Genomic DNA, 25,270 nt, shown 5'->3' on the forward strand with positions numbered 1-25,270 from the left:
TGTGTGTCCTATTTAATGAAGCTGCCAGTTGAGGACCTGTGAGGCGTCGATTTCTCAAACTACAGACTCTGATGTACCGTATATACTCTTGTATAAACCGAGATTTTCAGCCCATTTTTTGGGGCTGAAAGTCCCCCCCCTCGGCTTATACACGAGTCATATAGCTGGGGGTCGGCGGGGGAGGGGGAGCAGGGGTGTCAGATCATACTTACCTCCCCTGGCATGGTCTCTGCAGCTCCCCCGCTTCTCCATGGTCTCCCTTCCTGCCTTCAGCGGTCACATGGTACCGCTCATTAAACTCATGATGAAGGCAGGAAGGGAGACTGTGGAGTAGCGATGCTGCCGCTGCAGAGACCGCGCCAAGGGAGGCAAGTATAGCGATATTCACCTGTCCCCCGGTCCATCGCTGCTCACCGCTGTCTGCTGCATCCTCTGTCTGTGACATTTAGGCAGCAGGGGGCGCGGTATTGTGGTTAGTGCATGCCGTGCACTCTGCTGCCTGAACGTCACTGACAGACGACATGGCAAACAGCAGTGAGCAGCGATGGCCCCCAGACAGGTGAGGTCCTGAGCAGGAGAGGTGAGTATGGCATTTTTTTTGCAGCAGCATATGGGGGCATAATATATGGAGCATTTTATGGGGCAGCATATGGGGGCATATTCTATGGAGCAGCATATGGGGGCATATCCTATGGGGGCATATCCTATGGAGCAGCATATCCTATGGTGCAGCATATGGGGGCATATCCTATGGGGGCATATTCTATGGAGCAGCATATGGGGGTATATTCTATGGGGCAGCATATGGGGGCATAATCTATGGAGCATCTTATGGGGGCATAATCTATGGAGCATCTTATGGGGGCATAACCTTTATGGAGCATTATATGGGGCATATTATTCTATGGAGCATTATTAACCTTTGTGCAGCATTATATGGGGTGTATTTTGTATGGAGCATCTTATGGGGCCCATCATGAACTGTATGGAGCATTATATGGGGCTCCTGATTCAATATGGATATTCAAAAACATTTAACCTACTGATGTCTCAATTAATTTTACTTTTATTGGTATCTATTTTTATCTTTGAAATTTACCAGTAGCTGCTGCATTTTCCACCCTAGGCTTATACGCGAGTCAATAAGTTTTCCAAGTCTTCTGTGGCAAAATTGGGGGGGGGGGGGGGTCGGCTTATACACGAGCATATACGGCACTTGTCTTGTTGCTCAGTTGTGCAGCAGGGCCTCCCACTTCTCTTTCCACTCTGGTTAGAGCCTGTTTATGCTCTCCTCTGAAGGGAGTAGTACGCATCGTTGTAGGAAAGCTTCAGTTTCTTGGCAATTTCTCAAATGGAATAGCCTTCATTTCTAAGAACAAGAATAGACTGTCGAGTTTCACATGAAGGTTCTTTTTTTCTGGCCATTTTGAGAGTTTAATGGAACCAACAAATGTAATGCTCCAGGTTCTCAACTAGCTCAAAGGAATGCCAGGTTTATAGCTTCTCTAATCAGCCAAACTGGTTTCAGCTGTACTAACATACTTGCACAATGGTTTTCAAGGGTATTCTAACCATCCATTAGCCTTCTTACACAGTTAGCAAACATAAAGTACCATAAGAACACTGGCGTGATGGTTGTTGGAAATGAGCCTCTATACAACTATGAAGATATTGCATTACAAACCAGACGTTTGCAGCTAGAATAGTCATTTACCACATTAACAATGTATTTATGTGTATTTCTCAATCATTTAATGTTAGCTTCATTGGAAAAAAACTGTGCTTTTCTTTCAAAAATAAGGAAATTTCTAAGTGACCCTAAACTTTTGAACAGTAGTGTAAAATTTGGGGGTCTGAGTTTGACGTTTATAGTAATTTGGGGAGTCTACCTCTGAAATGTAATTTCATTTTGGAGCTATGAACCAATTTTGGAGAAACTTTAAACATGTTAAGTTAAGGTGATTAAAATAATAGAGACTAATATGTTTAAATTTCTTAAAATGGTCATTCTTATGTTCTTTGTGCAGGAGCAAAATGCTCCTCTGCCCCTGGCTTTTTGCTTCCGAGGGAACGTGTGCTAATGAAGATTAACAATTTGGACCAGAGGCATGGTGGCACCACTGGCCCGAACTTTGGGCTCTTACAAGCTGCAAGCCGAGGCAGCTTCGGAGGAATACAAGGGCAATGAAGCTGGTCGGCCTCAATACAATACTTGCAAGCTCTAAACAAAACCCTTGTAAACGAGCGCTTCTTGATCAGGAAAGCGGCCACCTCTGAAAGATACTGAGGTGGCTAGTGACAGAGGCAAAGAACTGTAAACTATAATTATTGAAAATCGTCCCACTATTAAGAACAAAGTTGATTATATTTAGAAGCACTTTGCAATTTTACCCATTTAACAAGATGAGACAACCCCTTTCTTTAAATTATTTCCTGCTGTGAGCGTGTTACCATGAGTGAGCGACTGCGGCCCCCTTGATCTATACTCCAGACACAAAAAGTACCAAACTTCTCTCCATTTAGATCCAGTAAGGAAACACGTTCCTTCAGCTCATAATGGGCTCCAAAAACAGCAGCTTTGTGATGTAGAATAAATAACACACCTTGAGGTAAAGATAAAATGCTCAAGATGGTTTTGGTTCAGAAAAGGCCAATGACTCATTAAAAGAGAAACAAGATTACACCATATTTGTACTGATTAGACTGAGAAAACTACATCAGAACACGAAAGAAATCTGCACTTGACCCACTGAACTGACTAAATCCTACTAAGACTTACAATGGCTGCAATAATAAGTATACCATGAGCAGATTAGTTTCCCCAGGTTCATCTGATTGACTTCTATCACAGCGCCGCACATTTTCTCAGTCTTCTGTAATTAAATGCATAGCAGAAACTAAATGAGAAATCATTTCCACAGCACATTTGTGGAGATTTCCCATGTCTCCGCATGCCAGGTATAACCTTGTATTATGTAGCTATGTATGTAACCGAATGCGGGTGGTTATAGAGGGAGTTACACAGCGCTGAGGATTAACAAGCAGAAGGAAAATATTTTGAGAGCCAAAAGAAAATGTATGGTAATTACTTTTCAAAAGTAAATACACACAGTCCTATATGTGCATCTGGAAATGAACCCACATCCAGTCCCTCTGGTGCCGCCCAATACAATGCAGCATTAGCAGCACCATCACACAAAGCAGATTTGGTAGGTTTGCCTCCCCGATAGATGTATAATATATATATATATATATATATATATATATATATATATATATATATATATATATATATATATATATATATATATATATATATATATATACATACACACACACACACAGATAGACATATAGATATATAGATACACAAATATAATAAATATATATATATATATATATATATATATATATATATATATATATATATATATATATATATATATATACAGTGCCTACAAGTAGTATTCAACCCCCTGCAGATTTAGCAGGTTTGATAAGATGCAAATAAGTTAGAGCCTTCAAACTTCACACAAGAGCAGGATTTATTAACAGATGCATAAATCTTACAAACCAAAAAGTTATGTTGCTCAGTTAAATTTTAATAAATTTTAAACATAAAAGTGTGGGTCAATTATTATTCAACCCCTAGGTTTAATATTATGTGGAATAACCCTTGTTTGCAATTACAGCTAATAATCGTCTTTTATAAGACCTGATCAGGCCGGCACAGGTCTCTGGAGTTATCTTGGCCCACTCCTCCATGCAGATCTTCTCCAAGTTATCTAGGTTCTTTGGGTGTCTCATGTGGACTTTAATCTTGAGCTCCTTCCACAAGTTTTCAATTGGGTTAAGGTCAGGAGACTGACTAGGCCACTCCAACACCTTGATTTTTTGCCTCTTGAACCAGGCCTTGGTTTTCTTGGCTGTGTGCTTTGGGTTGTTGTCTTGTTGGAAGATGAAATGACGACCCATCTTAAGATCCTTGATGGAGGAGCGGAGGTTCTTGGCCAAAATCTCCAGGTAGGCCGTGCTATCCATCTTCCCATGGATGCGGACCAGATGGCCAGGCCCCTTGGCTGAGAAACAGCCCCACAGCATGATGCTGCCACCACCATGCTTGACTGTAGGGATGGTATTCTTGGGGTCGTATGCAGTGCCATCCAGTCTCCAAACGTCACGTGTGTGGTTGGCACCAAAGATCTCGATCTTGGTCTCATCAGACCAGAGAACCTTGAACCAGTCTGTCTCAGAGTCCTCCAAGTGATCATGAGCAAACTGTAGACGAGCCTTGACATGACGCTTTGAAAGTAAAGGTACCTTACGGGCTCGTCTGGAACGGAGACCATTGCGGTGGAGTACGTTACTTATGGTATTGACTGAAACCAATGTCCCCACTGCCATGAGATCTTCCCGGAGCTCCTTCCTTGTTGTCCTTGGGTTAGCCTTGACTCTTCGGACAAGCCTGGCCTCGGCACGGGAGGAAACTTTCAAAGGCTGTCCAGGCCGTGGAAGGCTAACAGTAGTTCCATAAGCCTTCCACTTCCGGATGATGCTCCCAACAGTGGAGACAGGTAGGCCCAACTCCTTGGAAAGGGTTTTGTACCCCTTGCCAGCCTTGTGACCCTCCACGATCTTGTCTCTGATGGCCTTGGAATGCTCCTTTGTCTTTCCCATGTTGACCATGTATGAGTGCTGTTCACAAGTTTGGGGAGGGTCTTAAATAGTCAGAAAAGGCTGGAAAAAGAGATAATTAATCCAAACATGTGAAGCTCATTGTTCTTTGTGCCTGAAATACTTCTTAATACTTTAGGGGAACCAAACAGAATTCTGGTGGTTTGAAGGGTTGAATAATAAATGACCCTCTGAATAAACTTTTCACAATTTAAAAAAAAATTAAACAAAGAAATAACATTCTTTTTTGCTGCAGTGCATTTCACACTTCCAGGCTGATCTACGGTCCAAATGTCACAATGCCAAGTTAATTCCGAATGTGTAAACCTGCTAAATCTGCAGGGGGTTGAATACTACTTGTAGGCACTGTATATATATATATATATATATATATATAGGCTGTGGAGTCGGTAAGCCAAACCTGCGACTCCGACTCCTCAATTTCCCTTACACCGACTCCAACTCCGACTCCCACACATATTGCTTATATTTAAGTGAAAAATTTATTGTAGTACAATGTGAACCTCAGACATTTAATCATTTTTATGATCCAATAATCAAGATATTTAGATAGAACAGAATATATATTGGTGTACTACCCGGTTTTCATTCTTTTCGGTACAGATACGATATGGATAGACAGATATGGATAAATGGATAGATAGAGCAGATTTCTAATCTGCTTTTGCTATTGAAAACATTATCTATGAGCTCAAAAACCTTTCAGGTGATGCAGTTTTTTAAAAAGATGATCAGCTTTTGCAGCTGAAAAACGTATCCTCAAAAAATACAGGAAAAACGCTGTGTGTGAATGTAGCCTTAGATCAGGAATATAACAGCCATTTATAGGACATTCCATAACTTTCCCAAACTCCTATGAAAAAATATTCAGCACATCCTGCATTGAATTACTGTACCCAATTTATTATATATTTTATTAGTCGGAGTTGGTCCATTTTATACCGACTCCAACTCCGACTCCACCAAAATGAGCACCGACTCCACGACTCCGACTCCGACTCCACAGCCCAGATATATATACATACACACAGACAGACAGAGAGAGAGAGATACAGTACAGACCAAAAGTTTGGACACACCTTCTCATTCAAAGAGTTTTCTTTATTTTCATGACTATGAAAATTGTAGATTCACTCTGAAGGCATCAAAACTATGAATTAGCACATGTGGAATTACATAATTAACAAAAAAGTGTGAAACAACTGAAAATATGTCTTATATTCCAGGTTCTTCAAAGTAGCCACCTTTTGTTTTGATTACTGCTTTGCACATTCTTGGCATTCTCTTGATGAGCTTCAAGAGGTAGTCACCAGAAATGGTTTTCACTTCACAGGTGTGCCCTGTCAGGTTTAATAAGTGGGATTTCTTGCCTTATAAATGGGGTTGGGACAATCAGTTGTGTTGTGCAGAAGTCTGGTGGATACACAGCTGATAGTCCTACTGAATAGACTGTTAGAATTTGTATTATGGCAAGAAAAAGCAGCTAAGTAATGAAAAACGAGTGGCCATCATTACTTTAAGAAATGAAGGTCAGTTAGTCCGAAAAATTGGGAAAACTTTGAAAGTGTCCCCAAGTGCAGTGGCAAAAATGATCAAGTGCTACAAAGAAACTGGCTCACGTGAGGACCACCCCAGGAAAGGAAGACCAAGAGTCACCTCTGCTGCGGAGGATAAGTTCATCCGAGTCACCAGCCTCAGAAAATCGCAGGTTAACAGCAGCTCAGATTAGAGACCAGGTCAATGCCACACAGAGTTCTAGCAGCAGACACATCTCTACAACAACTGTTAAGAGGAGACTTTGTGCAGCAGGCCTTCATGGTAAAATAGCTTCTAGGAAACCATTGCTAAGGACAGGAAACAGGCAGATGAGACTTGTTTGGGCTAAAGAACACAAGGAATGGACATTAGACCAGTGGAAATCTGTGCTTTGATCTGATGAGTCCAAATTTGAGATCTTTGGTTCCAACCACTGTGTCTTTGTGCGACGCAGAAAAGGTGAACGGATGGATTCTATATGCCTGGTTCCCACCGTGAAGCATGGAGGAGGAGGTGTGATGGTGTGGGGGTGCTTTGCTGGTGACACTGTTGGGGATTTATTCAAAACTGAAGGCATACTGAACCAGCATGGCTACCACAGCATCTTGAAGCGGCATGCTATTCCATCAGGTTTGCGTTTAGTTGGACCATCATTTATTTTTCAACAGGACAATGACCCCAAACACACCTCCAGGCTGTGTAAGGGCTATTTGACCAAGAAGGAGAGTGATGGGGTGCTACGCCAGATGATCTAGCCTCCACAGTCACTAGACCTGAACCCAATCGAGATGGTTTGGGGTGAGCTGGACCGCAGAGTGAAGGCAAAAGGGCCAACAAGTGCCAAGCATCTCTGGTAACTCCTTCAAGACTGTTGGAAGACCATTTCCAGTGACTACCTCTTGATGCTCATAAAGAGAATGCCTAGAGTGTGCAAAGCAGTAATCAAAGCAAAAGGTGGCTACTTTGAAGAACCTAGAATATAAGACATATTTTCAGCTGTTTCACACTTTAGTTAATTATATATTTCCACATGTGTAAATTCATAGTTTTGATGCCTTCAGAGTGAATCTACAATTTTCATAGTCATGAAAATAAAGAAAACTCTATAATATATATATATATATATATATATATATATATATATATATATATATATATATATATATATACACACACACACATATACACATAGATAGATAGTGAGATATAGAGTGAGATATAGAGAGAGAGAGAGAGAAAGATATATAGAGAAAGAGAGAGCTATAGAGAGAGAGATAGAGAGATATAGAGAGAGATATAGAGAGAGATAGAGAGAGAGACAGAGAGAGAGAGATATAGAGAGAGAGATATAGAGAGAGAGATATAGAGAGAGAGATATTGAGATTTTTAGGGGGTCACAACATTGCAACAGACATGATTTTATTTTTGTTTGCAAAACAGCAATTCTGCCTTTTTTTTTTTTTAATGGCGTTCGCCATGTAGGAAAACGAATATACATATTTAGTACATATCATTACAAACATGGCAATACCAACTACCGTATATACTCGAATGTAAGTCGAGATTTTCAGCCCAAAAAATTGGGCTGAAAGTCCCCCTCTCGTCTTATATTCGAGTCATATACAAAGGGGGTCAGAGGGGGAGGGGGGGGCGGGGGTGTCAGGTCATACTTACCCGCCCTGACGCTGTCTCTTGAGCCCCCAGCTTCTCCCCGTGCTCTCTGTCCTGCCTTCAGCGGTCACGTGGTGCCGCTCATTAAAACTCATGAATATGCACATATTAATGAGCAGTATCACAAGACCGCTGAATGCAGGAAGAGAGAGCGCGGAGAAGCTGGGGACTCAAGCGACAGCGTCAGGACGGGTAAGTATAGCGATACTCACCTGTCCTGCGTCCATGGCTGCTTGCTGCTGTCTGTCATCGGTCAGTGACTTCAGACAGCAGAGGGCGCGGTGACGTGGTTAGTGCGCGCCGCGCCCCCTGCAGTCTGAACGTCACTGACTGATGACGTGCAGATAGCGGTGAGCAGCCATGGACGCAGGACAGGTAAGAATCTGACACCCAGCAACGGAGAGGTGAGTATGTCATTTTTTTATTTTTACATGCAGCAGCAGCATGGGGGCAGCATATGGGGGAACAATCTAAGGAGCTATTTATGGGGGCAGCATATGAGGGAACAACCTATGGAGCTATTTATGGGGGCAGCATATGAGGGAACAATCTATGGAGCTATTTATGGGGGAACAATCTATGGAGCTATTTATGGGGGCAGCATATGAGGGAACAATCTATGGAGCTATTTATGGGGGCAGCATATGGGGGAACAATCTATGGAGCTATTTATGGGGGCAGCATATGGGGGAACGATCTATGGAGCTATTTATGGGGGCAGCATATGGGGGAACAATCTATGGAGCTTCTTCTGAGGACACCATATGGGGGAATAATCTATGGAGCATTTCCCACCCTAGACTTATACTCGAGTCAATAAGTTCTCCCAGTTTTTTGTGGCAAAATTAGGGGGGTCGACAAATACTCGGATCGACTTATACTCGAGTATATACGGTATGTGTTTTGTTTGCAAGGGTTTATTTTTTGCTTGCTTTGCTTGTTTCTACCCTGGGAGTTCAGTGCAGAAATTGATTACGGTAAATCCTAATAGTAACAGCTTATAATCTGATCCAAAATACTGATAGAATTTGGTCAAGTTTTTCACTTCTGAGAATAAAGGTAATGTCTGAATGAGGACTAAATCCTGTGTCCACAAACCCTAAGGGGTGATCCACATGAGTTGGGCAGGCAGAAGATTTGCAATATGTACTACGGTACGAGCATTGTGGATGAGACTTCATCATTTTCTCTGCAGATTCATTTATGCTGGGTCACTGTGGATTTGCTTTGAAAAGCAGAGTGTGAAATATTACCAGGATTTCTGCAACAAAATGCACACAGTGGATATACAATGTGTGGATAAACCCCACAGTCTGAGTAGGTGATAACTTTTACGCTATGTGCCCACGTTGCGTTTTTTTAAGCGTATCGGCCGTGTTTTTGCCGTTGCGGAAATGCTTAAAAAAACGCTAACAAAACGCATCCCATGCAATCCTATGGGATTCCGCAGTTGCTGTGCCCATGCTGCGGATTTTTCCGCTGCAGAATCGCATAGCGGAAAAATCCGCAGCATATCCATTAATTTTGCGGAATCGTGGCCATTCCGCCGCCATAGGGTTGCATTGAAACGCTCAGTTCACGCATGTGGCTCCTCCATGCCCTGGGTACCATATTCCTGTAAAAAACTAAATTAAAATAAAAAATAGGGATATACTCACCCTCTGTCGGCCCCCAGAGTCCTCAGCGGCGCTGTCATAGGGGGTATAACAAATCCCACCCAAGCCCCGTCATTAGAATGCGCTTACCGATAAAGAAAATCGCTTACCTTGTGTTCACCTTGTGGTGTGACCTTTTTGGGTCTTTTAACAATAAAGTATTGATTTTAGGGTTTTTTCTATGATTTTTGGTTTGAGACCCTTGGACATTGACACTGATTTTTCCTCAGCGGCGCTGCCGGCAAGTTCCCTTCCCAGGCGTGTTCTGAGATAATGACCTCTTAAGATGTTGCGGTCACGCGACCGCTACGTCATCAAAGGTCATTCTCTCAAAGCATGCCTGGGAACGGAACTTGCTGGCAGCGCAAGGACCGGGATCACCGCTGAGTAGATCGGGGGCCGCCAGGAGGCGAGTATATCCATATTTATTTATTTTTTTTTTATTATTTTTAACATTCTTCTATCTTTTACTATTGATGCTGCATAGTCAGCATCAATAGTAAAAAGTTGGTCACACTTGTCAAGCACTATGCAAGTGTGATCAACCTGTCAATCACATTTTTAAGCGATGCTTCAAATCACTTGGAAAAGCGCTAGCATTCTGCAAGCTAAAAATGCTTGCAAAACACTTGTGTTTTGCGGGAAAATGCATGCAAATTTTTATGCGTTTTACCCGCGGCGGGGAGTTGCGAAAATGCATTTCTGCGACATGGGTACAGCCATAATGTTGGGAACCCCTCTAGAAAAAAAACAAAAAAACAAAAACCAAGAACTTTAGGAGTCAACCAACCCTTATTATTTACCCTGTCGCACACATCTTTAGTCTAATCATATAGAAAACTCATCTGTATTTTAATCTCACTTTAGAAAAAATGTATATCTGTCCTGTGGAAAAAATAGACAAAAAAAATGAAATATATACTACCTTTCAATGCTGTTGTCTTTTCTTTTTCATCTGGACCTCCTCCTTGTTGGAGTTGTGCCATACTTAAATCAACAAACAAGAAGACCAATAATGAGGAGAAATTGGACATCAACCTTCTTTAGCACTCCTGCAGATTCAATAAAAACAAACAGCGTCAGTCTTTTCATTATTTTAGGTTACATCTGTAATGCAGATTTGTATTTTGTCAGGCTTAATATTAACCAATTTTCCACTTTCAGAAATGTAGAGCCTAAATATTGCCCATTATGTAAAATAACATATCAGAGGGTACTCACCCTCCCCGCTACAGGTCTAGACTCAGGTCTCGGTGTTTAGCTGCAGCAGTTACATCACATTGACAGCTCATAACACCACTGCAGCCAAACACTGAGCCCAATGGCTTTCCCCATCTACCTGAGACAAGTTGTTGAGCTAAATGAGTGGTTGCAGCGGTGAGGTCAGCAGTTGACAAGATGTTACTTAAGCAGCCAAAACAGAGACCAGAGCAGCAGTGGAGAGCCAGCCTTGGACCTGGGGAGGGCGAGAACTATCTGATTTTGTGATTTTTCACGGTGGACAACATTCTTCTAAAAGTGAAAAATTGACTTTAAATGGCTTAGGGTATAAAAAGAATCACCAAATGTTGATTTTATGGATTTCAAATCAGAATAGACTATTTTTAACAACTGGGTCAAATCTCCAAGTATTCGTTGTCTGCTCGGCATCTGTACACATATCGCTTTTGGCGATTTCTACCTTGAAAGTATAGTCTCTTAGAAAGCCATGTAGAAAAAGAATAAATACTCTTACAATGAAATGAAACAAAGCATATTGCACTATAAGATGCCAATGGATCCCATTGTAATGACTATGGATGCCTCCAGATGTCTAAAGCTGATCATATACAAGGATATCTGCCAGTCAAGTGCTTGCTTTCCAGACAGTATCTCTTCCGATCCCCCATAGGCACGAGCACTCAGTTTGGAGTTTTCATTGAGAGGAGAAAGCTTCTGCCAAACTTCATGAAAACAAAAGAATTAAATTGCTGAAATTCCAACTGCCGATGCTTCTCTTACACTACATCATGTGTTGGGAGGACCACATATGCATCACTTGATCAGTGGCTTCATCCAACTAACATATATCTGGAGATTTTACTTTTCCTAGAAAAATATGAGAAGAGATATAGGATCCTTCGTAGCTTCTTAACACAATCCCCCTAAGAACAAATAGCTGAACGATATTGTGTATGGCTAGGCAGATAAGAAGCAAGACATATCATTTATATGTGAACGAGCGCTCCTAACAGGGCTCAGAGTCAGAGTGGTTGTCCATTTTGGTGGAGTCGGTATAAAATGGACCTAAAATATATAATAAATTGGGTTCAGTAGTACAATGCAGGATGTGCTCTAAATTTTCTCATAAGAATTTGGTAAAGTTATGAAATGTCCTATAAATGTCTGTTCTGTTCCTGATCTAAGGATCTTGATTTTTAGTGGAGATGAATCTGGGCTGCACTTTATGCACATGCTCAGCAGTGACCGGTGCTGTGGGGTCAGAGTCATGGAGAGTCGGATGTTTGGCTTACCAACTCGACCGTTTGTTCCCCAATGTAAATGGGTTGACAATCGCTCATCACTAGTGATTAGTGATTTATTATTCGGCAAACAAGTAGCCGATTGGCGGTCATTTAATGGCTGTGGGTCGTACAGTAATAACGCACCTTAAGCTACAAAGACAATTTTATTTAGTTCAGTTGTGTTAGTAAAATCTCTAGTAATCTATTTTAAATGTATTTACTACATTGGCATGAGAGGATTACACTTTTGTACTTACTAACAGCTTGTGTAGAGCAATATCCCTATTGATTATATGAAAGAATTAGTTACGGTAATTACTAAAAGTAATACAAAAAAGTTGCTTTTTTTAAAATCACTCTTTTTATCATGCCACTAAAATTTGCTCGTGTGATTTTGTAACTTACGAAAGTGCACCCTATCAAGCAAAGCCAAGTGTTCCTACAAAAGTTGAGACATCCAATCAATGCTTATTCCCAAGCAATAAAGTAACCAAATAAGAAAAGGCCAGATAGGAAAATCAAAAGGATATGTATGGTTAACTTTCAAGCACCATTTGTGAGATACATTAAAATCTGAAGTGCTTAACTGCACTCATGAGAAAATTCATATTTCATGCTTGAAAAAGAGTATTGTACAATGATTTAATATTTCTTAGTTCAGCAAGAAGAGACGGGAGATATACTCATACTAAGAAATAAAGAGAACTAGTATTTTTTCATCTTTGGGGAAGGATAAAGAAAAAAAATTCTACAGATCCCAACTGTCACACTTTTTTTTTTTTTTTTTTTTTTTTTTAAAGGGGGGACTTCAAATTCTAAAACATTTAAAAAAAAAAAAAATCCTCCAAATGGTGGTTAAAAGAATGCTAAAAAAACGCAACGGAAACCAGGGACTATAATAGTGGATGAGTATGGTCAGACATCACTGGTGTCCGGGATGTCAGGAGTCCAACGTGACTGTTTAAACTTACAGTACTGCTACTAGAATTTACTTAAAGGATCAAAATCTGTAATGCCGATTTCAAACATCAGGGTTTTTTTCTTATATGTGAAAAATCGTCTTATTTTCCAATGCGAACGTTTTTACAACCCTTGTTACATCTGTTTTTCTTGTATCAAGAATAAAATATCAAAACTTCTCCTTCCCATTTACTAGTCTTTGAGAGTTTGAAATATAAAAGGCCAAACTTGAGCATTAAACAGTTCACATCTAAATGAGGAGCTCTCGACTGAAAGGCAATCCTTAAGCTATGTGCACACGCTGCGGATTCACCTGCGGGTTTTTCCGCACGGAACCGCAGGTAAAACCGCAGATAAAGTGACCTGCGGTTTGGTCTGCGGTTTTTCCCTGCGGTTTCACACCTCTACTATGTTAAAGGTGCCAAACCGCAGTGGAATCTGCAGAAACAATTGACATGCTGCTGTTTATAAACCACAGCAAAACCGCGCGGAAAAAAAATGCACCGTGAGCACAGCGGTTTTTAAAACCCATAGGGTAACATGGTACTGTACCATGTCTGGGGAACTGCTGCAGTTCCGCAGGGCCAAAAACGCTGCGGAACCGCAGCAGAATCCGCAGCGTGTGCACAAAGCCTAACAGTAATTGCCCATCACAGTGAATAGTTAGGGGAACGCAGATTAAAATAGGTTTTATAAACTCCACATTGCTCTTAAAAAGGTTCCCATCTTAGCAAAGGGATGGCCCATCTCAAGGATAAGTCATCCCTCCATGATGATCCAAAGATCCTAAGGATGGAGGTCTAAATCAGACAAAAAAAAAAAAAAAAAGAAGAGGTTTCTCTAATTTCTCCATTCTATCAGTCTGTAAATCGCACTGCACCTGGATGTCATTTGAGTGCAGTCTGATATTTTTTCACTGACCCATAGACTTGCATTGATGATTTTGATCTGACACTTGGATCGAAATGGGACGTCTACGAATTTTTACCCTCTCTCCACTTGGTCAGAGAAAAAAAAAAAAGAAAAATAATAGGCTATGTGCACAGCCCCATAGTAAATAATGGGTACAAGGACTATCCATGAAAACCATAGCTAGCCCCTGTCCGATATAATCAGTCGTGTGCATGAGCCCATATAGTGCCGAACTAGTGCTGCATGTTCTGCATTTTTGGGGTTGTTGAAAGATCTTGAGCTCAAACATCTAATGACAGCAAAATGCAGAAATATTTGGACAGTGACACAAGTTTTAGCATTTTAGCCATTTACCAAAATATATTCAAGATACAGTTACAAAATCAATATGGGCTTAAAAGGCAGGCTCTCAGCTTTAATTTTATGGCATAAATATTCTTACTGGACTAAGGGTTTAGAATTTACAGCTGTTTAATATGTAATTGCCTCTTCCTAAAGGGACCAAACTTAACTGGACAAATTTTCTCAGAAGCTATTCAATGGGCTGCATGGGCTATTCCCCGGTTATTCCATCATCAATTAAACAGGTAAAAGGTCTGGAGCAGCGTTTAAATACTGTAGTTAAGTAAATATGTAGAGTCGCACTTGGAGAATGTGACTGGATTGTAAATGTAGTGTCACCACCTTCCCCCTTTTTCCCTCCCTTCCCCAATTCCCTATAATATTGTGTTATTCATTAAGAAATTAATGTCAATACGATGTAATGCTTGGCACAAATGGTTAATAAAATTTACGGTTTAAAAAGGTCTGGAGCAGATTACTGGTGTGGCATTTGCATTTGGAAACTTCCTGCAGACCCACAGCGTACAGTTAAAGAAGACCGTTTGGAGTGGCCAAAACAACAGTTTAGTACATCTGTGAAAAAAGAACTCAAATGGGCCTAGACGTCTACGGAAGACAGTGGTGGATGATTGCAGAATCCTTTTCAAGGTGAAGAAAAACCCCTTCAAAACATCCACCCAAGTGAACACTCTCCAGTAAGCAGACGTTTCAGTATCTACAGTGGGTACGGAAAGTATTCAGACCCCATTACATATTTCACTCTTGAATTTACAGTGGGGTAAAAAAAAGTATTTAGTCAGCCACCAATTGTGCAAGTTCTCCCACTTAAAAAGATGAGAGAGGCCTGTAATTGACATCATAGGTAGACCACAACTATGAGAGTCAAAATGAGAAAACAAATCCAGAAAATCACCTTGTCTGATTTGGCAAGCTTTATTTTTCAAATTATGGTGGAAAATATGTATTTGGTCACCTAAAAACATGCAAGATTTCTGGCTCTCACAGACCTGTAACAACTTCTTTAAGAGGCTCCTCTGTCCTCCACTCATTACCTGTAGTAATGGCACTTGTTTGAACTGGTTATCAGTATAAAAGACACCTGTCCACAATCTCAAACAGTCACACTCCAAACTCCACTATGGTGAAGACCAAAGAACTGTTGAAGGATACCAGAAACAAAATTGTAGCTCTGCACCAGGCTGGGAAGACTGAGTCTGCAATAGGCAAGCAGCTTGGTGTGATGAAATCAACTGTGGGAGCAATAATAAGAAAATCGAAGACATACAAGATCACTGATAATTTCCCTCGATCTGGGGCTCCACGCAAGATCTCAACCCGTAGGGTCAAAATGATCACAAGAATGGTGAGCAAAACTCCCAAAACCACACGGGGGGACCTAGTGAATGACCTGCATAGAGCTGGGACCACCGTAACACAGGCTTCCATCAGTAACACTACGCCACCAGGGACTCAGATCTTGCAGTGCCAGACGTGTCCCCCTGCTTAAGCCAGTACATGTCCAGGCCCGTCTGAAGCTTGCTAGAAAGCATTTGGATTAGGCTACTTTCACATTCGCGGTTTTTAGCGCTGCGCTTCATGCGAAATAGAAACGCATGCAAAAAAACGCATCATGCGTTTTGCAAGCATTTGCTTTTTGTAGGCGCAAGCGTTTTAACCAGTTTCTAGCCATGTTAACTCTTAAAATGCATGTGATTTTAAACGCAGGCGTGCGCATATCGATGCGCACGCCTGTGTTCCCATAGACTGCAATGTGTTATTTTGTCGCATTCCGTGCGCAAGCGGGTTTTTGACACAGGTTGGACGGACACAAAATGCAACAGGTTGCGTCCGGCGTGCCTAGGCGCACACTACAAAAAACGCATGCGCACGAAAAAGCGTACGAACGCGTGCAAATGATAGACCATGTGCCCGCCATGTTAAACATAGGGGCGCTGCGCTAAAAAACGCTAATGTGAAACCAGCCTTATCCAGAAGAGTATTAGGAGAAAGTCACATGGTCTCTTGAAACCAAAGTAGAACTGTTTGGTACTGTAGAAACAAAACTCGTCGTGTTTGGAGGAGACAGAATGCAGAGTTGCATCCAAAGAACACCATACCTACAGTGAAGCATGCGGGTGGCAACATTATGCTTTGGGGCTGCTTCTCTGCAAAAGGGACCAGAACGATTGATCCGTGTACATGAAAGAATGAATGAGGCCATGTATCGTGAGATTTTGAGTGGAAATCTCCTTCCATCAGCAAGAGCATTGAAGATGAAATGTGGATGGGTCTTTCAACATGATAATGATTCAAAGCACACCGCCAGGGCATCGAAGGAATGGCTTCGAAAAAAGCACATAAAAGGTCCTGGAGTGGCCTAGCCAGTCTCCAGATCTCAGCCCCATAGAAAAATTTGGAGGGATTTGAAAGTCCATGTTGCCCAGCAACAAGCTCAAAACATCCCTGCTGTAGAGGAGATCTGCATGGAGGATTGGGCCAACCTATCACCAATAGTGTGCGCCAACCTTGTGAAGACTTACAGAAAACGTTTGACCTCTATCATTGCCAACAAAGGATATATAACAAAATATTGAGATGAACTTTTGTTAATGACCAATTACTTATTTTCCACCATAATTTGCAAAGTAAATCTTGGCAAATCGGACAAGGTAATTTTCTGGATTTGTTTTCTCATTTTGACTCTCATAGTTGAGGTCTACCTAAGATGTCAATTACAGGCCTCTCATCTTTTTAAGTGGGAGAATTTGCACAATTGGTGGCCGGCTAAATACTTCTTTTCCCCACTGTACCAAATGGCTGCAATGAAACAAACTTTTTTTTTCTCATTAATGTACACTCTGCTCCCCATCTTGACTGAAAAAAAAACAAATGTAGAAATTTTTGCAAATTTATTGAAAAATAAAAAACTGAAATATCACATGGTCATAAGTATTCAGACCCTTTTCTCAGTATTGAGTAGAAGCACCCTTTTGAGCTAGTACAGCCATGAGTCGTCTTGGGAATGATGCAACAAGTTTTTCACACCTGGATTTTGGGATCCTCGCCAATTCCGTCAGGTTGGATGATGAACATTGGTGGATTGCCATTTTCAGGTCTCTCCAGAGATGCTCAATTGGGTTTAGGTCAGGGCTCTGGCTGGACCAGTCAACAATGGTCACAGAGTTGTTCTGAAGCCACTCCTTTGTTATTTTAGCCATGTGCTTAGGGTCATTGTCTTGTTGGAAGGTGAACCTTCGGCCAAGTCTGAGTTCCAGAGCTCTCTGGAAGAGGTTTTCATCCAGGATATCTCTGTACTTGGCCTCATTCATGTTTCCTTCAATTGCAACCAGTCGTCCTAACCCTGCAGCTGGAAAAACACCCCTGCAGCATGATGCTGCCACCACCATGTTTCACTGTTGGGATTGTATTGGGCAGGTGATGAGCAGTGCCTGGTTTTCGCCACACATACCACTTTAGAATTATTACCAAAAAGTTCTATATTCCTCTCATCAGACAAAAGAATCTTTTTTTTTTTTTTTTTTTTAGCAAATTCTATGCGGACTTTCATATGTCTTGCACTGAGGAGAGGCTTCCATCGGGCCAATCTGCCATAAAGGCCCGACTGGTGGAGGGCTACAGTGATAGTTGACTTTGTGGAACTTTCTCCCATCTCCCTACTGCATCTCTGGAGCTCAGCAACAGTGATCTTGGGGTTTACCTCTCTCACCAAGGCTCTTTTCCCACGATTGTTCAGTTTGGCTGGATGGCAAGGTCTAGGAAGACTTTTGGTGGTCCCAAACTTCTTCCATTTAAGAATTATGGAGGCCACTGTGCTCTTAGGAACCTTGAGTACTGCAGAAATTCTTTTGTAACCTTGGCCAGATCTGTGCCTTGCCACAATTCTGTCTCTGAGCTCCTTGTCCATTTCTTTTGACCTGATGATTATCATTTGGTCTGATTTGCACTGTGAGCGGTGACTTCTTATATAGACAGGTGTGTGCCATTAAAATCAAGTCCTATCAGTTTCATTACACACAGCTGGACTCCAATGAAGGAATAGAACCATCTCAAGGAGGATCACAGGGAAATGGACAGCATGTGACTTAAATATGAGTGCCTGAGCAAAGGGTCTGAATACTTATGACCATGTAATATTTCAGTTTTTCTTTTTTAAATTAATGTACAAAAAATTCTAAATTTCTGCTTTTTTTCAATCAAAATGAGGTGCAGAGTGTACATTAATGAGAAAAAAAATGAACTTTTTTGAATCTACCAAACGGCTGCAATGAAACAAAGAGTGAAAAATTTAAAGGGGTCTCAATATTTTCCGTACCCACTGTAAGTCTACCATAAAGAGAAGATCAAACACAGAGGGTTCACCACAAGGTACAAACCATTAATCAGCCTTAAAAATAGAAAGGCAAGATTAGAATTTGAAGAAAAAAAAAAAAAAACATTTGAAGAAGCCATGCCAAGTTATGGAAAAGCATTCTTTGAACAAATGAAACCAAGATCAACCACATCCTCTGTAAAACATAAATGGAGGCAGTGCAATGGCTTGGGCATTCATGGCTTCCAGTGGTGCTGGGTCACTAGTACTTATGGATGATGTGACTGAACACAGAAGCAGCCGGATGAATTCTCAGGTGTACACGACTATAATTTCTGCTCAGATTGAACGAAATCCAGCAAGCTTGATGGGACGACGCTTTTAAGTACAGATGTAAAATGACCCAAAAAATACTTGGCAAGCAACACAGTTTTTAATTGTACATAAGGGGAATATTCTGCAATAGGTGAGTTAATCACCAGATCTCAACCCCATCGAGCAGCATTTCACATGATTAAGAAAAAACTTAAAGATCCACAAGCAACAACTAAAGTCAAGGCCTCTCAAAGCATCACAGAGTGGAAGCCCAGCGTTTGGTGATGTCCATGGCTTTCAGACTTCAGGAAGTCATTGCCTGCAAAGGATTCATTATGCAATGTATTAAAAATTAACTTAAAAAAAAATATGGTAAAGGTAATTTGTACTTTGTAAAAAAAAAAAAAAAAAAAAAAAATAATAATGTATGCAATTCCGAAACATGTCACAGTATATTTATGATGAACCCCTTTAATTAAACTTGTTAGTCTCCATTTCAATTGCATCTGAGGGGTTTCATTCAAATAAAAAATAATGGCATGGAGAGCCCAAATCACAAAGACTGCCGCTGTCCAAAAATATTTCTGCACCTAAAAGGTATATGTCACACCTTTACAAGGAGGTTATAACCCAATAAAAAGGGTCTAATGTTGGCAATTCCCACCAATCCTAAAAAGAAAGGAGACAGCAATATTGATTTCCAACCCACCCACCGTGAAGAGATCTGGAGAGGGTGGACTGAAGGTACTATACAGGGTAAGGCTGGTTTCACATTTGCGTTTTTTTGTGCTTGAAAAAAACGCATACGTGCGCATGCGTTTTTTCCCCTATATTTAACATGGGTGCGCATACCTGCGCGCTTGCATGCGCACGTATGCGATTTTCATGCGCTGCGTTTTTTTGGGGTGTGCGTTTGTATTTTACAGACGCTACATGTTGCATTTTTTGGTCCTGCAAAAAAGCGCATGCGCACGTATGCGCACGTTTTGCGCTAAAAATGGCCATTATAGCCTATGGATGCGCATACGTGCGCACTGGCATGCGCATGTATGCGTTTTTTTAGCGCTGCGTTTTTTGGTGGTGTCCACTTGTTGTACTAGTTATAAACTTCTAAAGTCAAAAAAAAAAAGTCTATATAAAGGAGGTGCCTGCCAAAACTCTGCCACTACTACACTGACAGATTGGAGAGCAGACAGTCACCAAGGAACCCATCTTCTATCAGCGTCAAGAATGTGAGTATATTACATTATATGCCTGTCCTTTTAAATTATGTATGTACTAATGATTTTTATTATTTTTACATGCAGTATGTCTTCAGAATCCGAATATTAAACAGTGAAAGAGGCACAGTGCTTAATCAGCATTGTGAAAGCTAAATGCTCAGGGTTGGGTAGGGGTCCAAAGATCGGACCTCCATAAATAACACCACGTCATCATAAAACCAAACATTCTCAGATCTACTGGATAGTTTGTTTCTGCAACTTTTTAGAACCTGATTTCCTAGTAGACAGTGCTTGGTAATACATCGGCTAGGATAGATCTGCAGGCATCTTTTCTAGCCTTGCATATTCAGTCCGGTCATTTTCCAGCCAGTAACTGACTAGAACAGCTGGAAAGCCTGGCCAGAATTCAGGTCATACAGTTTCTTTAGGCTTCATTCATGCTGCTCTATAGAATGTGGAATAAAGTGAAAGACTCGGCTATGGATCACTAATAGCCAGCTCAGTGTGCCAGAGCAGCGGAAAATCTGTCAAGTCCCGCTAGACCCCAAAAATACATATGATGATCATCAGTAATCCTTACACTGACTGAGCAGGTCTGTCACCATATACAATTCAGTCTGTCACTGTAGAAGCGTGCCTGGCTGTCAGGAACGGTGTCAGTGTGTTTCCAGCCACATCTCATCCAGCCTGCTGTCCGTCTCCATTGTATCTTATTTTTTCTGCCTGTCAATGATGCCTCCCTGAAGGGGGCAACGATGCTGTGAGATAGGGTGAGGAAGACAAAAGGACTGAAGATGCTACGTGTAAGGTTGAATCCTCTGGGATATGTGATTTACTGTATAAGAAAGGATCCCGACTGCTAGAGAAGAATGATTTCAACTGGATGAAATGACCTGCAACGTGTCAGCTGGTTACATAAAGCAGTTTAAGTGTGATGCACCAGACATTTGGCAGACTGTCGACAGTGCACAAACAAGATATATCGCCCTTTTTACCTCCAGCAGATATAAAAATAAGATCTACTGACTGGGCATAATCATCTAGAGGGATAAGTGTGGATCGTCATTAAAGAAAAGGTCCAAAAATTCCCAAAAAATGCAAATCACGTTCATTTTGTCTAAAGACATTATCAGCATAGATTTACATTATACACAGCTGTGTTACATTGACAGAAACTGGTCCTAAAACGTTAAGCGGACAGGAGCCTATGAGCGAGTGCAGAAGGAGATCTGCTGCTGTGACCCGAAGATAGCTCAACAGTATATGGCACAGGCATCTCCAGGTCACAGCAGCAGAGCTCCTTCTGCACTCGCTCACAGGCTCCTGTCCGTTTAACATTTTAGGACAAGGGTCTGTGAGTGTAACAAGACAGAGTAATTCTATTATGATTATATTGCTAGGCAAAACAAGCGTTATTTGCTAACTAAAATTATTTATAATTTGTTATGGACATTGCCTTTTGTAATTTATTCCCCAAGAACCTCTTTCAGGGAAGGTCAGCAATATCAGACTGTGGTGTGGGTCCAGCTCCTGGCTGGCACCCCACTGATCCGTGTCAATAAAGGGCATCTGTCAGTAGGATCAACCCTCCTAAGCCATCAAAAAGAGGTATGCATATCACAGGAAGCTGAATAAAATTATACCACAATATCTCCAATCTGAGGTCTTATTCCGGAAAAAAACTAATTTAATTGGCAAATTAGCTGTTAAGAACAATGGGCCAGACATAAATCTCAGTGAAAATATGCCTTCAGAGCTTATTTTAAATGAAAGCGCCCAAGTGAGAGACATGTAGATCAGGATAGCGGACTGTCAGTCATTACATGCCTTGCACTGGTAACGCTCCCTTTCATTTAAAATAACCTCTGGAGGCAAATTCCCAGGGAGATATATATCTGGCCCAGAGATCTTAACAGCTCATTTGCATATTAAGAAAAACATGGATTTCTCTTAAATAAGACATTGGATCATCGATGTTAAGGTATCATTTTATTCTACTTTCTATGACCTACAGGATAATATAGACAGCTCTGGATCTTACTGACAGACTTCCTTTTAAGGTGATGGGATTAAGATGGTGTTATTAAGTTGGAGGAAAGAATCAAGTAGTAGCACTACAGTCACTAACACTGGGGAGTGTATTGTGGCAGACATGTTTACTTGGGAGGGTTATTTTGCTAGGCCCTGTAATTCATGCAGACACCATGGCTGACTGATATTTGTGGGGGCACTGCTGCAGCTCTCAAGAAGTGTTTTGTGAAAACGGGTCTGTGAATTATTTAAAATAACTGTCTTGCAACAAGTGACAGAGGATTGTGCCTTTTTTATTTTATTTTGGATTGGTACAGATAATGACTCCCATTTAGTATAAATTAGGGATATTTAGAGGGAATGTATAATCAAAAAATGAATTGAATCACTCCAATGATATCTAAATTATTTCATTTGCCCATTTGTGGTTAGGCATTATGGATGTGTGATAAAGGAAGCATCAGATCACCAGTAACAGTGTTCCCCCGATATCAGGCCCGCAGCAGCACCATGTGACCGCATCTGTAACTTAATGCCTCATTCTCAACCTCATAGACGTGCAATGAGAACATTCAAAAAGTGACCTCCGCTACACACAGCAACCACGGTGTGATTTGGCAGGTCAGAAATGTGGTCACATGATACAGGAAGAGACCTGAAACCGGGAGAAAATGGCGACTGATGAGTGTTATCTTCATGACACTTTCACACATGATGTTAAAAGAGAAAAAAAAATAAATCACTAGAATTATGCTACAAATCAGGTTTTTGCTTTAAAGAGGTTGTCCATTACTTTAGGATTGCTGATTATTAGGATAGGTCATCAATGTCTGATCGATTGGGGTCCGACACCCTGCAGCCCCGCCAATCAGCTGTTATCAGTGTCAGCTGCCACCCGGAAGTACTCACTTGCCAAGCAGGCAGTCTTCTGATAGTGGCCGAGGCAGGGTGCTGCACATCCACCCCCTATTGATTTGAATAGGAGGCGGATGTGTAGCGCCACCATCAGAAGATGGAGTAACTTCGCAAGTGAGTACTACCAGCTGGCCGCCGCTGCAGTCTCCAAGATCAGCTGATAAGGGGGGGGGTGCCGGCTGTCAGACCCCGACAGATCAGACACTGATGACCTATCCTGACAAAAGGTCATCAGTGCTAACACTAGTGGATATCCACTTTAAATGCATTTCTAAAATCTTTTGGGCCACATTTTTTTGTCCATACATCAACCTGCATTTACAAAAAAAAAAAAAAATTGAAAAAAAAAAGTGATATTTTGCAATTTACATACTTGCTATATCATAAAAACGTTTCAAAAGTCTCATTATCAACACAGCCTGAATTACAATGACGCATAAAACTGCTCGGCCAATAGTGATCTATCCTCATTGCCCCATACACAGGAGCACTCAGTGCTCATGCTTTCTCTGAGAAAGCTGCTGCCAGCCAGACTCCTCTAGAGGTAGTTTCTCTCCAGGGAAAATCAAAGGATTGGCTGCCTATAACACCGCAGGCAGGATGGTTCATTCCTAGTGATGAGCAAGTATACTCGTTGCTCGGGTTTTCCCGAGCATGCTCGGGTGTCCTCAGAGTATTTTGGCGTGCTCGGAGATTTAGTTTTCGTCGTCTCAGCTGCATGATTTGCAACTGCTAGACAGCCTGAATACATGTGGGGGTGGCCTGTTTGTTAGGGAATTCCCACCATGTATTCAGCCTGTCTACAAGTCGCAAATCATGCAGCTGAATCTCTGAGCACGACAAAGTACTCGGAGGACACCCGAGCATGCTCGGGACAACCTGAGCAACGAGTATACTTGCTCATCACTATTCATTCCCCGACACAAAAGAACCCATACACTTTAGACTGTTAGCTGATCCCATGAATATTATCAGGTTGAGCCATATTTAGTCTAATGTGTATGGGAGAGTAAGGTGGGGAGGTTTGAAGCTTTATACCTTACAGCTCCTTACACAGCTGATGACACAGGATCCACCATTCAAGCTAGATGATGACAACTCAACTCCCACTCCCTTCACAGTGACCTTTACACATGCTCATTACATGCTTCAATACAAGAGATCAGTCTATTTGCTGCTAATGTAGTAGTGTTTTTCCTAAAAGAATAGGACATATAGAGGGGTTGTCAACTACTCGGACAATTGCTTTTCAATTGCTGTATTCCTCCTTTTAAAATAAACAGCATGTACTCCCCATTCAGTGCCAGCGCCGTTCCAACATTATGGGCTCGAAGTGTCTTGGAGCTCACGTCACACTTTTGAGCCTTGCAGCCAGTCAACGGACACCTAGACGGGGGTCAAAGAGCAGAAGCAGCCCTCACTTCTTCTAAGTGTCTGTTTAGTCCAAACGAAGGGAGAATGAAGTGCTCATTAGCGGTGGTTGAATGGCCGCAGTACTTGCGTGACAAAGTCAGGCAAGTCCAGGGACGTGGACACTATTAAGGCGCCGGCAACAGAAGAGAGATCAGGCCGTTTTTATTTTATAGGAGAAAATATAGCAATTGAAAAGGGGTTGTCCAATTAGTAGACAACCCCTTTAAGTCTACAATAGCCCTAGTGCCGAGAGTGAAAGTTACTAGATATGTATTTTTTTAATTCCCCCCCCCTTTTTTTTTTTTTTTAAATACAGATTGTGATATTAAAATAATTGAGAAAAAAAAATACATTTAACATAACCCGATTTACACAATAGGTCATTCTCTGATGGCACATTCCCTTGGAACGGATGATGGGAAATAGACACTTTGGCAAGTGGCATATCGAAAGAGCAATAGCCTTAACATTCATAAGCCTGCATGCACAGACACCAACATACGCTATATCCTGTTGATTGTGGACGGTTAGAGAGCGCTTTCTCTTTTGTTTTACACTGGCTTCTAACCAGTCGCTCCATTAAAACCTTTGTGAAGCTGCAGACAATATATGCAGCACAAGTAGCAGGTGCTTGCAGCACAGAAGTCCCCTGTCTGGAGTACTATATCATTAGGCAAGTTGATCATTCACACAATCAGGACAATCAGCTAAACTCTGCAAGAAATCCTACATAGAATTCAAAGCTTAGGGATTACATGTTTCCAAATT

General features: G+C 41.4%; 1 protein-coding gene across 8 annotated transcripts in view; it reads right to left on the reverse strand.

The window, feature by feature from the left end:
- Nucleotides 1–25,270, reverse strand: part of ARB2A (ARB2 cotranscriptional regulator A) — a 663,887-nt gene that overhangs the window by 607,443 nt on the left and 31,174 nt on the right. For all 8 annotated transcript variants that reach the window (XM_073587607.1, XM_073587648.1, XM_073587558.1 and 5 more), the window contains one exon: nucleotides 10,483–10,609. In XM_073587607.1, the coding sequence (XP_073443708.1) occupies nucleotides 10,483–10,591 (109 nt within the window). In that variant the 5' untranslated portion in view covers nucleotides 10,592–10,609. The remainder of the gene's footprint in view (nucleotides 1–10,482; nucleotides 10,610–25,270) is intronic.

The sequence above is a fragment of the Dendrobates tinctorius genome, unplaced genomic scaffold, assembly GCF_039654945.1.
Source record: "Dendrobates tinctorius isolate UK_male_01 unplaced genomic scaffold, ASM3965494v1 ptg000003l, whole genome shotgun sequence".
Taxonomy (NCBI): Eukaryota; Metazoa; Chordata; class Amphibia; order Anura; family Dendrobatidae; genus Dendrobates; species Dendrobates tinctorius.